This window comes from Myodes glareolus, chromosome 6, assembly GCF_982192425.1.
Source record: "Myodes glareolus chromosome 6, mMyoGla1.1, whole genome shotgun sequence".
In the NCBI taxonomy this organism is placed as follows: domain Eukaryota; kingdom Metazoa; phylum Chordata; class Mammalia; order Rodentia; family Cricetidae; genus Myodes; species Myodes glareolus.
Genome location: NC_142031.1, coordinates 90,157,474 through 90,171,309, shown reverse-complemented (window position 1 = coordinate 90,171,309; position 13,836 = coordinate 90,157,474). Strand labels below are relative to the sequence as shown.

General features: G+C 42.0%; 2 protein-coding genes across 6 annotated transcripts in view; one reads left to right on the top strand and one right to left on the bottom strand.

Annotated features, from left to right (window-relative positions):
• Window positions 1-6,917, bottom strand: part of Dhx57 (DExH-box helicase 57) — a 51,896-nt gene extending 44,979 nt beyond the window's left edge. The window contains exons 1-2 of one of the 3 annotated variants that reach the window (XM_048416153.3): window positions 6,815-6,917; window positions 764-984 (exon numbers count right to left, since the gene is read on the bottom strand). In XM_048416153.3, coding sequence (XP_048272110.3) covers window positions 764-978 — 215 coding nt within the window. In that variant the 5' untranslated portion in view covers window positions 979-984; window positions 6,815-6,917. Of the gene's footprint in view, window positions 1-763; window positions 985-6,491 lie in introns of all 3 variants that reach the window. The other 2 variants (XM_048416152.3, XM_048416156.3) reach the window with 2 other exon arrangements.
• Window positions 6,918-6,967: 50 nt separating this feature from the next.
• Window positions 6,968-13,624, top strand: Morn2 (MORN repeat containing 2). Of its 3 annotated transcripts, XM_048416159.3 has the most exons (5): window positions 6,997-7,096; window positions 9,764-9,817; window positions 10,164-10,293; window positions 11,699-11,835; window positions 13,401-13,624. In XM_048416159.3, the coding sequence occupies exons 4-5, from the start codon at window positions 11,699-11,701 to the stop codon at window positions 13,501-13,503; spliced, it is 240 nt and encodes a 79-aa protein (XP_048272116.1). In that variant the 5' UTR covers window positions 6,997-7,096; window positions 9,764-9,817; window positions 10,164-10,293; the 3' UTR covers window positions 13,504-13,624. The 3 variants fall into 3 exon arrangements, with proteins under 3 accessions (XP_048272115.1, XP_048272116.1, XP_085547132.1); XM_048416158.2 differs by lacking the exon at window positions 10,164-10,293 and having other exon boundaries at window positions 6,968-7,096; XM_085691006.1 differs by lacking the exon at window positions 6,997-7,096 and having other exon boundaries at window positions 9,793-9,817; window positions 10,187-10,293.
• The last annotated feature ends 212 nt before the right edge of the window (window positions 13,625-13,836 follow it).

The window sequence follows — 13,836 nt, the reverse complement described above, 5'->3', positions numbered from 1 at the left end:
CAGGCTCATTGCTTGCTCTTTACCTCTCTTCTTGTCCTTGTTCAAATGACACCTTTTAGAGAACTTCAACATGACAGCAACTCAATTCTGGTATTTTATACACACATTACCCTACTGTGGAATATTAGTTAAAAATGTGTTTTTGTTTATGCTGTGGAATACTTGCTTAATGATACAAAGATGTGTTGCAGTCTTTTATGTTGCAGTTGTGTAACTGTGTAAAGTTGTGTTACTTTGCCTGTCTAAGAGAAGGGAAGAAAGATACACAGACTAAAGAAAGGTAAAAAGCCCAGAGGAAACTGTAGTTAAAGAGAATAGGGATAATTTCAGTTAGAAAAACTGGCTAGAAAGCTAAGGCCGGGCGTTCGTAAGAATAATCTCTGAGTGTTTATTTGGGAACAGGCGGTGGCCCCCTGCAGAGGAAACAACTACATCACCGCATACATTGCTCTCCTTTACTGTTCCTCACGGCACTTACTGCTTCTGCCACACTCACGGTCCTTCTCTCTCAAAAACCTTTTATGGAGATAATGACAATGTTTTACTTATTGCTACAATTCTAGTCTGTAAAACATTACCCAGGACAAAGAAGGCACTCGGTAAATGGCTGTGAATGTGAGCCCTAGTGTGATATTCCTAACACCAAGGCCCACATGGGAGAAGGAAAGACCCAGCTCCTACATGATGCCCTTTGATCTCCACGTGCACACTACAACACACATGCAAACACCACACAAATAGGATGTAGGAAATGCGTAATGACCTGGGTGGGTGCTTTGATTCAGTGAAGACACAAAAGTCATCGCCATCATCCCAAATTCTACTTGAGGCCTTTCTACCGCCGCCGCCGCCACCACCACCGCCACAGCCACCCCCGTGAGATTTATTCGCATGACCCCTGCCTCCTCTTCCTCCTCTAGAAGGTCCCTTTCCATCCCCTTTGCCTGGCTTGCCTTTTCTTCTTATGGAAGAACTCATTTTCACCTGAAAGACAAAAAAGAAATATAGAAACCACAAACCACATAAATATAGTAACAGATAAAACCTGCTTTAAAGAAATAAAAATACACATTTTACATGGGTGAGGTTAGGGGCGGAATGGCTAAATTGCTTCACATAATATATTTTTTTTAAACAAATACATGTACCTTAGGACTAATATTTAGCAAATTTCTCCTACACAGATCTCTTAACCAAGAATGTGCATCAGAAACACATGGAGGAAGTTAGACACACAAACATGCCTTTAATCCCAGCATTTGGGAAGCAGAGGCGAGTGGATCTCTGAGTTTGAGGCTGGCCTGGTCTACCTAGTGAGTTTCAAGACAACCATGGCTACACAGAGAAACCCTCTCTCAAAAACAATGCAAAATAAAAAGATGTATACAATAGACTACAGAGAAATCATCAAAAATATACTAGGAAACATTTAATGACTAAAAAAGAAAGCAGGACAGAGTAAAGTAGAAACAAAGGTACAGACACAAGACATAGTTAACAACAACAAGAATGTTATGATAGACATAACTCCCATTATCTCAATTATAACAATAAATGTGAATGGAATAAATAATACAGTCAAAAGATTGTCAGGCTCATTTTTTTTTAAAGGAAGTAACTATAAAGTCAAAGATACAAACAAAAGGATGAAAAAGATGAATTAAATATATGAGAATTTATGTTCCAGATATATTATGTACCAATAAAAAATTACAGAAAAGGAAGAAGAGCTATGTGAAAATCAGATGGAATAGACTTTAGAACAAAAAAAGTTACTTGAAATAAAAAAGGATACAACATAATGATAAAAGGGTCAACTTATAAGGAAGATATAACAATTATAAGCATATTTGTACCTAACAATAATACACCCAAATTCACAAAGCAACAACTATAAGAAATGGAGAAATAGATATTCAGTAACAGTAGCACCCACTTCCCATGACGGTAGAACAAGTTGAGGAGCAACAAGGAAAGAACTCTTTCTCTCTTCCTCTGTCTCTTTGACATAGAATTTCTCTGTGTAGCTCTAGCTGTCCTGGAACTCATTTTGTGGATGAGATTCGCCTGCTTCTGCTCCCTGAGTGCTAGAATTAAAGGCAAGCGCCACCATGCCCAGCTACCGCAATACATTTTTTTTTTTTTTTTTAGACAGGGTTTCTTTATGTAGCATTGGCTGTCCTAGAACTAGCTCTGTATACCAGGCTGTCCTCAAACACACAGAGATCTGCCTGCCTCTGCCTCCCAAGTGCTAGGATTAAAGGTGTGGGCCACTACCACCTGGCCTATCTTAATACATTTTTAGAAGATAGAAATAATACAAAACATGCTCTGTCACTTAAAAAAATGAAATTAATAACTAAAGGCAAGCACAAACTGGTCAACTCACAAATATATGGAAATTAAAACCAGATCTCTTGGCATTTTTAATCATGTTTTATGTATGTATAGAGTGTTTGTCTTCCTCTCCTACAACTAGAAAGCTCTTTGGAGGCAGCAACTCTGTCTATTTTGACTGTCACTATACCTCAAGGATATGTATTATCTCACAGAAAGCAGGAATTAGACATTTACTGGGGTGTGAATGACTGAAGATTAACGAACAATTTCTGTGAGAATGAGGATTCACTCATTAATCTATCTATCCTACAAATACTTATTTAACATTTATGTGCCAGATCTTGGGATTTAACAGCTAGGGCAAAATTCATGCCTTGTGAAGATTACTTCCTGGAGGGTATGGTAGATAATAAACAGAGGTATAATCAACTAAGTCTTAGTCTCTTCCTCTGCTGTAACACAATACCTAAGATTGACTGATTTACAAAGACTAAAGGTCTAATTTGGGCTCACAGTTCTGAGGGTTAGGAAGTCCAAAACACACTGTATCTCAGCAGATGACAGCCAAGAGCCTTGTAATAGGTCTTGGCAGGGCCGAAGAGAAGAGAGGCAAGGTTTAAGGAAGAGACCAAATAGGAGGGATTGCTTTGCTTTATAATAACTATTTCATGAGACTGATTTCTTTCCCTTGAGGTATCAATCTTTTTTAATTACCTAATACTGGTAATCAATTTCAACAAGAGTTTTTTGTTTATTTGTTTGTTTTGAGACAGAGTTTCTCTGTGTAACCCTCCCTGGCTATCCTGGATCTCTCTCTGTAGACCAATTTGGCCTTGAACTCACAGAGATCTGCCTGCCTCTGCCTCCTGAGTGCTGGGATTAAAGATATGTGCCACCACTGACAGCTCAACACAAGTTTTTTAGGGGACAAATAATATCCAAACTACAGCAACAAAGAAATGGTTGCTCCCCGGAGGTGGAAGGTGCCCTGCTGCTGAAATACCATGCACTTCAGACACAGTGCCCAGAGGAGCTGAGCTGGATCTGACCTGAAAGCTTCCTCCCTGAGGATTAGCTTTCATGGTTCCAGAAAGCACCATGCAAGCTTCCATGAAAAGCAAATAGTCTTACCCAGCTTCAACATCTATGAAATACAACAACCAGTAAGGCACAATATTTGCTACGAGGCAATAGTGGCCTGCACACCTTGGTGGCAACCAACAGCTCTCTGATTGGAGTTAAAGCCTGATCAAAAAAGGGGAAATCATGTCTGATACTGGAAACCTAGCCAACGACCCACGGTCGGTGAAGTCATGAATCTTAGATAGGAATCGACAACTACCCCTTAACTAAATTAACATACTTTCTGACTACATTTAAAATAGCTATACTCACAAGTAAGTGTAGCTCTTGACAGAGTGCCTTGGTTGTAAACACAGATTTACTATGAGGTTACAGCTGGCCTTGCCCAAACCATTATTGATGAGCCACGGGAAGGAAATGTTCTGCTGAGACAGCCAGTCTCCTAGGACAGGTTGTCACCATTGAGCAGATAATACCAGAAGGATGCGAACTCACACATAGTCCCCCTGAAGCTGCATTAACTTCAGCACCCCCAAGTCTCTATTTAAATTCCAAGCAGTTCCTTTCCTCCTCACTGATACCGTTTTCCTGTATTGTTGTTTGAAATTAACAGTCTCATCTGTTGAGGTCAGACTCTGGTCCCTTCCTGCCTTCTTTCTCTTTACTAAGAGCTCTGAAATCTAACAGTTCTCACCCCCTTATCAAAGAGACCTTTTTTTTTTTTTTTTGCAACAGACAAAACCATTACAGAAAATTACAATTGATCTGAAATACAAAGAACAAGAGATTGTGCAGTGCACAGTCCCCACCGACACACCTGGAACACAACTCCTGCTCCTTAGGTTCAGGGCTCATTGTGCAAGGCCAGAAAGACTGAAAGAGCAAGAGGAACAGGAACTTTGCTGTGAGATTGTGTCTCCTAGAAATGCCAGAGAGGCTACACCCATGAAGTTTCATCAATATGGCTGCCTAGATAAGACCTAACAATAACAACACCAATGGACATGCTAACACAGGAAGACAGACATGCTAACACAGAAAGAGGAAAGCTCACAGGCCTCTACCCTGGACAAGAAACTACATGCAACTGGGAAAACTGAGAGTGGGGGAAATGGTTTTCCTCAGAGAAGAGTCCCCCAACTGGTTATTCAAAACCAAGTGGTCAGCTCTGAGGTCATACACACGCAAGTAACATTATATGGACTGAGAAGGTTGTATTTACTCATTTAGGAATATATATATGTGTGTGTATGTGTGTGTATATACATATACATGCAAGCATATGTACACATGTAACAACAATAAAATAAAAAGTCATGAATTTAAGAGACAGCAAGGGAGGTACAAGGGAGGGGTTGGAGGGAGGAAAAAGATGAAGGGTGATAAAATTACAATTTCAAAAAGCATAAAATTAGAAAAAAGCAACCAAGGCTATTACAGAGTACTGATGGACTCCTCTCCACCTAACCTATGGGCGGATACATGAACAAATGGAGAGACTGAGCCATGAAACACCTGTGAAAAGAATGTTCCGAGTAGCAGCAATGACAGAGCCAAAGGTTTCAAGTCTAGAACATCCATCAGAGGCCCTGGGGCTGGATGTCAGGGTAAGGCAGGGTGTATATGAGGAAAAACCAGGACCTCAGTTGGAAACAAGTATAGTTATCCAGGTGAGCGGGGAAAAAATGCAATGATTTAAAAACTGGGGGAGGAAGCATGAGCTGTTTACACTGGAACTCCATTGGCTGTAGAGAGGAGGGGCAGGGCGATGCAAAAGTGTCTGTGGCAGGGAGACTTTGTGGCAGGATAGGATGCTAGCTTCTAAGAAAGAAGTGCTGTTTCTGGTTTGGGTTAACAGTGCAGAAAATGTGTACTTAATAGGGTAATCAGGTCTCGGTGGAATGCTGTGCAAGCATTTGACTCACACTTTCAACACAGTCTTTTCGATAACTGATAGTTTATCTCCTCTACTACATCCTCTCGCCTTAGCAGTGGTACCTGATTTAGGTTAGCAACAGTATCAGCTGGAGTGTGAAAGTTAGGTAAAGGTAGTGGTTTGGGATTTGAACCCAAGATTGGTTAGCTTTCCTATGAATGGCAGCTTCATGGTGAGTCGTTCATCAACTAGTTCTGAAAAGAGTTTCTCCATGGCGGATAGGACCCCCACATGCCCAAACACATAAATACAGAAACAAAACACAAATACTACTCTTGAAATTTAAAATTTAAAACTCGCTGGGCAGTGGTGGCACATGCCTTTAGTCCCAGTACTCTGGTAGCAGAGAATCTTTGAGTTCCAGGCCAGCCTCGTTTACAGAGTGAGTTCTAGGACAGCCAGGGCTACAAAGAGTCGGAGGAGGGGATATTAAAACTCAATTATTTTAATTTCTCTCTAACTCCAGATTCCTTCCAGGTAAGAATGTCTTAAGTCCACTACAAGTTCTCTAGAGACAGCGGTATATTCACATATGCTCACGAAAACATAAGGTCATTAAATGCTTAACAGGTCACTAAAAGAACGACATGAATTGAATTTTGTAATGCTGTGCATATGAATAATTGCATAGCTTTTTTTTTTAATTGAGGAAGAAAGGAAAACACATACACACCAAACATCTCATCATCCAAACCACGCAGTCCGGTTCAATTCATACACTAAGGAACGGTGAGAAAACGGCACAAAGATTCCGTACTCATGTAAAACAAGTTGCCTCACACCAACACACAAAAGGTTCCATTTCCAACTTGAGCTGTGATATTCTCACAAAAATCTGAGCCAAGATTTACTGGTTATAGTGGCATCCGATACCACATTACCAGACGTTTTCTATAGAATACAAATGAGGTTGTGTAATCCACTATCTATGTAGTCTCGAAAGATTTCATCTTTCTTTACCATAGACATTGGACCTAAGTTTGGCTCTAAAAGGATCCTTTGTTTCACACCCAAGTTTGGCTCCCACGTACAGTCAGCATCACCAAGCTGGGGTGATGAAAACTGAACCCACTCCACTTGCCTCCCAGGCAAATCTCCGACTACTATGCATCACCCAGCTCCATTCAGATACCTAGTCATGCAAGGTTCCTTTCTTCAACACACATCTCCAACCCTTTCCCCAAACAGTCCCTCGGGTCGCCACGGAGCCACAGACAGGAAATGGGGCTGGAGCCCCTCCAATCCAACCCTGTTCGTAGCTTCGGGCGTCACAACCTCGGCTGCAGGTCCCGGGGTCTCTGGGATCCTGCCGGTTCTGCTTCACTGGCCCGGGGCTGACAAGCAGGTACACATCGGGGCAGGATGGTCCTCGGATGTGATCACTGGAGAGGAGGCGGCAGGTGGGCCTGGCAACCCAGACCCCTCACGGCCCGCACACGCCACGTCAGGCCGTACCTGGCTCGTAGCGTCGCTGGCCACGGCACTCAGGAGGCGGCACCCTGGGTCGGGGTCCGAGCTGGGCACGGCCTCCCTCTCGGACCTCACCCGCAGCAGCCGCCCCGCCCAAGCGCCTTCTGATTGGCTCCTTGCGTGTCTGCTTCCGGGTGAGAGTTCGCCGGTCGCCCCAGCAACCGAGTCCCGCTCTGTCCTAGCGCCCTGCTCCCTCGGAGGCTGCAGAGCTGGCGAGCCAGGGGGAATCGCAGAGTCGCGACAGTGTGTCCGAAAGGTCTCCGTCAAGTGAGTGCGCTTCCTTCGAGGCCGCTGGGGAAGGGCGCCTTTACCTGGAGCGATGGACCCGGAGCCAGCCGCCGCGTCCACACTGGGTGTAGAGCCTCCGACAGCCCGGTGTCTGGGAATCCGAGACGTGACGTGGGCCTCCGAGTCTGTCGTTGGTTCACTGTGTCTATCTCTCCGGATTTGTTTCCTTTACGGTGCCAGACCGTAGCAATCACAGAGGTTCCTTGCTCACTTAATCCAGAGCCTTGAATGTGGAAACGTCATCCCTTTATTTACAGCTATTTTATTAGTTTCTGCAATCAAACGCACATAGGTAGATTAAACCTTACATATTTAATACACTGAAGTGACCCCTGTACAGATGGAAAAGAAATTAAGCTTAATGTTTCTAGACTATTATGGCTGCTGATTTTTGCACAATGCAAATTAACACCTGTAAAATGGGGTACCCCTCAAGCTGAAAGCACTGCTAAAGTTTGAAAAATTCAAATTATATGTGTATATATCCTTACATAAGCATATATATATGACCAATAATAGCAGTATGTTATGCATCGATAATAACAACAATTTTTCCAGATCCCGCAGTCATCTGAACAAAATTGTAGACGTCCAGCATCACCTTAAAAACAAAACAAACAAATAAAACCCACAAAACAACCAGAAAACAGCACAGGCTTGTGACTGCTGCGGTGCCAGCACCATATTTTTATTTTTTATTAGCCTCTCAATCATCTGGAAAGAAAGCATTCTGAGTAATATCATTACAACCGTCTTTGCAAAGCTACTATTGCATATCATAAAGCAGGAATAAGATATTTTTTACATTCATAGAAGTATGCTACATGGCTGCCCCACATCTATAACACTAGAGGACACAAAAGGTGTTTGAGACTCGATTCCAGCAGACTTCCAGCAGAGGGCCTGAAGGATGGCGTGATAAAGCTCTGTAAAGCCATGTGCTCTATTATAGGATTTCCTTATAGTGGTGGCCCAGTACAAGGCATTGCTCTCAGACAAAAACCATTATTAAAAGCAAACAAACAAAAAAGGAAAATTTTCCCCAAAATAAGATTGAACAAGACTGAACTCGTCAAACCGCATAAGACATGAATGTTTGAAGAACAGTTGAGGACTTACTCAGTTTCTTGTATGATGGATTGTGTTTGGTAGCGTCCTGCTTAGCAGGTGCTTACTGGCTATGCCTCAAGGGCCATTCATTCCCTAACTAGGCATTTTCTGTTAGTACTCAATACTGAGTAGGGTGGTGGGATGGGGAAGAGATTTAACTGCTCCATGGTCGCCGTTTTAGTTGAGGTCATCAGAGACCAGACACAAAAGCATTGTTTCAAGGGAACCCTGAGTTCTGAGACTAGAGGAGCTTAGGGGTGAGAAGAAATAAAGACTGGGAGAGAGGCCATATGTGAGCTAGGGTGACAGAACACCAACAGGTAGTGTCTACAGTTAGACACTAGCCTTCATGGCTTATATAGGCTCATCCATTTAGCTGGTGTAAGGATGAGGAGATTGAGCTACGAGCCATTTGCCGTAGGCCAGAGAAAGTGATGGAATCTAGGAAGTCTAATGCCGGAGCATGGACCACTGTATTCTGTGTCCAGCTCCAGAATGAATGGTAGTTTGTCAGCCAAAGAGGCTATGCCCGCTTCAGGGAGAGTATAGCACGGCTCCTGTGGGCACTGCAAACAGATCTGGTACTCTGGTAAGCATTGCTAAGCGCTCAGAGCAGTTCTGTGTCTCTGTCCTTTCACAACTTCACACTTTGATTGTTCTCGGTTTCCGTTTGAGAGCTAGGCTGACCCAAGGCTTTCTCCTAAGGCCCTGATGTATGGAGAAAGAACACAGCTCCTTCTCAAAACCCGGGGTATGCTTGGCAGAGCCAGTAGTAGTCTAGGGCCGGGACCCTGGGAACTCCCCTCCTCCCCTGAGGCTCTGATGTATAAAGAAAGAACACAGTTCCTTCTCCAAAATTGGGAATATGCTTGGCAGAGACGGTAATGACCTGGGATCAGGGCCTTGGGGGAGCTGTGGTTTTAGAGCAAGATTCCAACTCTTTCTATCCTAAGGGGCTATGGTTATCAATCCCAAGGCCATATTCCTAACAATACAAAAGTAATACTTTTTGGGGCTGGAGAGATGGTCCAGTGGTTAAGAGTACTTGTTGTTCTGCAGAGGACCTGGGTTCAGTTCCTAGGTCCTACGTGGTGGCTCACGACTATCTGTAACTCCGCTTCCAGGGGATCATTTGCTCTCTTCTGACTTCTGAGGGCACCAGACAGAGATGCAATGCTCACACATACATTCTGGCAAAACACTCATACACATAAAACAAAAACATTTTTTTTTTTAAGACAGGGTCTACTTAGTGAGTTCCAAGCCACTAACTGGCTACATTGGTGAGACCCTGTCTTCATCAAAAAAATGGATTTTATACTAATAAAGTTTTAAGAAGTAAATAAAAATAGATCATCTAGGCAAAATTATTTATTTTCTCGGGACCCCACACCTGACAATGAAAATGCCAGTCAGGAGATGCTTGCACCCACGTGAAGAGAATTTACCAGAATAATGCTGAAAGCACACATTTATTATAGGTTTTGTGACATTAAAATACTTAAATTTACCTTTGTTTTCTTCAATCTTTTAAAGCATCTTCAGAAGTATGTAAGATCAAGTTTATATTTCCAAATGGCGACAAGTATGGTGAGCATGCATTTTAATTACTTTTTCATACAGAAAATTCCATAGCTTAGGATTTTGAAAACAAGACTAACTCATTTTATAAAACTATTATTGGCATATTATCTCACTTAAATGGAATAACAGACATCCTAATAGACATATAGACATTTAAATCAAAACTGATACATCTAGACAGGATGCCTTAGAACCACATGGAATCTGTCCTCCATTCTGACTCCTTAGTTTTAGTCCTATGAAGCCGAAAAACCAAAGATCAAACAAAACCCACTCATGGGTTGGGGGGCAGTGGTGGATAGGCTTCTATGTGGCTATTACATCAACCTAGTCCACGCTCCCCATCTCAAAGCCCCAGGCTCCTTTCCTCATTAGATGGTGACTGTACAAGAACATCTTCTGGGATCTATGAGAGAAATGGGACAGGCATCCACACCACTCCTAACGGAATCATCTACACAGGAAGCTGGAAAGATGACAAGGTATTGTGAGCATCTTTTACTCTGTTAGTGGAGAAACAATCCTGTGGGTGAAGTGATTCTAAGCGTTTCATTCTTGGTCCAAGATGCATTATTAAAGCTGGTTTAGCATCTCACAGCTGTAATGGCATTATATAGGAGGCCGAGGATGAGGATCTCAGGTTCCTGGGCTATGTAGCGAGACCCATGTGTAAACTAGACTCTATAATGAAGATAAATGCTTTTACTTAGCATCTGTTATTCTATACATAATATTAAGCTCGTGAAGAGAACTAATATTATCTTTCTCAGCTCTCATTCATCGAGTAAAGCCAAACACATTAATCTTTTCCTTTTAATTTTAACAACTTTATGAAATGGGTCCTATTAATACTATTTATTTATTATTTATTTATTTATTTATTATGTATAAAGTGTTCTGCTTGCATGTATCCCTGCAGACCAGAAGAGGGCACCACATCTCATTACAGGTAGTTGTGAGCCACCATGTGGTTGCTGGGAATTGAACTCAGGACCTCTGGAAGCGCAAGCAGCTAGCCAGTGCTCTTAACTGCAGAGCCATCTCTCCAACCCCAATACTTTGTTTTTTAATAGATGAGACAAATCAGACTCAGGTTTTTTGTACAGATGGTAAGTGATAAAATAGGAATGTGTACCCAGCTCTACTTGAATATAAATTCACCTTTAAAAATTATTAAATATTAAATTTTATATTAAATTTATTATATGTATTATATGTATTTATCTATGTGTGAGTGCCACAGCATATGTGAGATGGTCTCTCTGTCCACCATATGAGAGCCTGGGATCAAACCTGTCAGACTTGAGCAAGCACACTTACTCCCTGAGCTTCATGCCCAGCTTTTCACTCTAAACTCAGTGTTTATTTTATTTTTTTAATGTGGTAGGCTCTTTTTTCCACTGCACCATCACCCTGCACCAAATTCACATAATTATCATCATTATTATTATTAATTTTTTTCAATACGGGGTTTCTTTTCATGTTGCCCTGTGGCTGTCTTGGAACTCTCTCTGTAGACCAGGCAGACCTCGAACTCACAGAGATCCGCCTGCCTCTGCCTCCCGAGTGCTGTGATTAAACCGCACAATCAAATTCTTTCTTAATAACTACTGTGAACTGTTCTGAAGTGACAACACCAGTTGCTCTTTAACAGTTCTGATGTACTTAGGTATCTTAAGGATCCTGATTATCATTACCTTGGATCCCCATATGTCCAGATACCCCCAGATCCAGAACATTTGAGTCAGTAGGCTTCTCAGAAAGAACAGGGGAAGAATCATGGTAAAACGTCTGCACGGGTGACACGAAGATGATGGGAGCAGTGTTTCTCGTAGGCTTGTGTATGCAGTGAAGGCTGGTTCTGAGTGTCTCCTTTCTTACAAACAGATGAATGGCTTTGGGAGACTTGAGCATTTTTCAGGAGCCGTGTATGAAGGACAATTTAAGAACAATATGTTTCACGGACTGGGGACTTACACATTCCCAACTGGGGCAAAGTACACTGGAAATTTCAATGAAAACAGGTAACCTTAAAATTTAAGAACAATACAATTCTAAAAGATTCTCTTTAGTTGTGCTTGTTAAGTAGTGTATTTATTAATTAATGCTGAATAATCTTTGTGACATATTTGATCTCCACAAAAGGTTGTTATTTTAGTGGTTAGGGAATGTAAGAGGGGAAGCTGTGACAATTATAGCCTTTTAAAATGGAATATCATTTTTGTAAAGTTTATTAGCCACCTCCCACCCTCACCCCTTCCAGACAGGGTTTCTCTATATAGCCCTGGCTATAACAGAACTCACTCTGTAGACTAGGCTGGCCTCAAACTCACTTAGATCTACCTCCCTCTGCCTCCAAATGCTAGGATTAAAGGTGTGCACCACTACTGCCTGGTTATGATTATTAAACTTTTAGCACAGTCTCTGTGGTCTCTGTTAGTGTAGACCATGTGAACAATGTGTGATTCTTGAGCAAATTTAACCCAAAATTATTTAAGTGAATAATTTTCACTTAAAGTATCTCAATTTGTATTTGTTAAGAAAGCAGGCCTGTGGCTAATTTCATAATGATTTATTTCATTCTGACCTGATGTGTGTGAGCATTTTTATTATGCTAATTTTAAAGTGTACGCAAAATTGGACAATGTTAAAATGCTGTCATTTCTGGGCATATGACTGCAAAAAAAAACACCGAAATGAGACATAGGTAGAGCTTTATAAACTTAATACCATTCCACTGGAAAGTTCCTTATTGGGTGGGGGCGCAGCTTAGTGATAGAGGGCTTGTGTAACATGCATGAAGCTTTGGGCTCATACCCCAGTACCATATAAAATCAGGCATGGTAGCACATGCTTGTAATTCTGACACCTGAGAGTTGAGGCTCAGAAGTTCAGTGTCAGCCATGGCTCTATGGAGAGTTTGAGGCCAACCTGGGCTACACGAGACCCTGTCTCAAAAAGAAAATAAAGTTTGTTTATTAAGTATCTCTCTCATATGTCTAGAAATGAAAATGCTACCTAATCGTTATGAAGTCAGTGTGGATACATTTCTAAAGGGACAGAATGGTATTCTCCCCTTAGGACTCCAGGTTTCTAACAAGGACACAGAAACTGCTTCCACTGATATTGATAAAGGGAGAAAACGGCAACACATGGGATAAAGCCCGCTTGCATACATGAGTGTGTTTTCACCCCTTCGGTGGGGCCCAAAGAACACTGCCCAAGCACAGCACTTTGACCAGAGATGATGATGCAGAAATAAATAAATGTTAAATAAATGAATGTTTGGGTTGAGCCAGATAGCAAATTTGTAGTGCATATTTTCAAATTTGAGGTGATTGTTTGCTTTTGTAAAGTTAGTTTATCTGACCCTGAGACCATGAGCACCAAAATGTACGTAGAGACAGTGTTGGTTTGAAGTAGTGTGTTTTCCTAGTGTATGGACGCAGGGTACTGGTTCTTAATAGAAATCAGAAGCAGAAAGATAAAATGCCTTAGACAGGATGTGTAGTATATAGGCCAGACAGTTTGTCTGCAGTGTAAGTGACCAGTCCTAATTAGTGAGCAGGCTCACATGTCACTTCTGCAGGGTAGAAGGTGAGGGGGAGTACACGGACATCCAAGGCCTTCAGTGGAGTGGCAACTTCCACTTTACAGCTGCCCCTGGCCTGAGACTGAAGCTCTACATGTAGACATGCTGGGTCAGTGCTGAGATGTGACCACCACAGCTCCCCTGGAGACAAAGCAGCTAACCCTTCACCTGAATGACCGGCACCCTGCTGTAAGTTCACCAATAAAACCGTTACTCACTTACGCTTTTTTTGAATTTGTATGTGCATGTGTGTGTGCTCATGTGTGTGTTCCTGTGCATGTGTGTGAATATATGTGTATGTGTGTGTGCACACGAGTGAGCATTTGTCCATGCAGTTGCATGTGGAAGCCAGAAGGTGATGTCAAAATGTACTTTCAACCACTTCTCACCTAAAAAAAATTTTTTTTGGAGACAGGCTCACATTATATAACCC

Coding starts and splice junctions, on each gene's coding strand:
- Morn2 (XM_048416158.2), top strand. Junction 11,836..13,400: donor GGAAATTTCAATGAAAACAG/GTAACCTTAAAA, acceptor TCACTTCTGCAG/GGTAGAAGGTGAGGGGGAGT.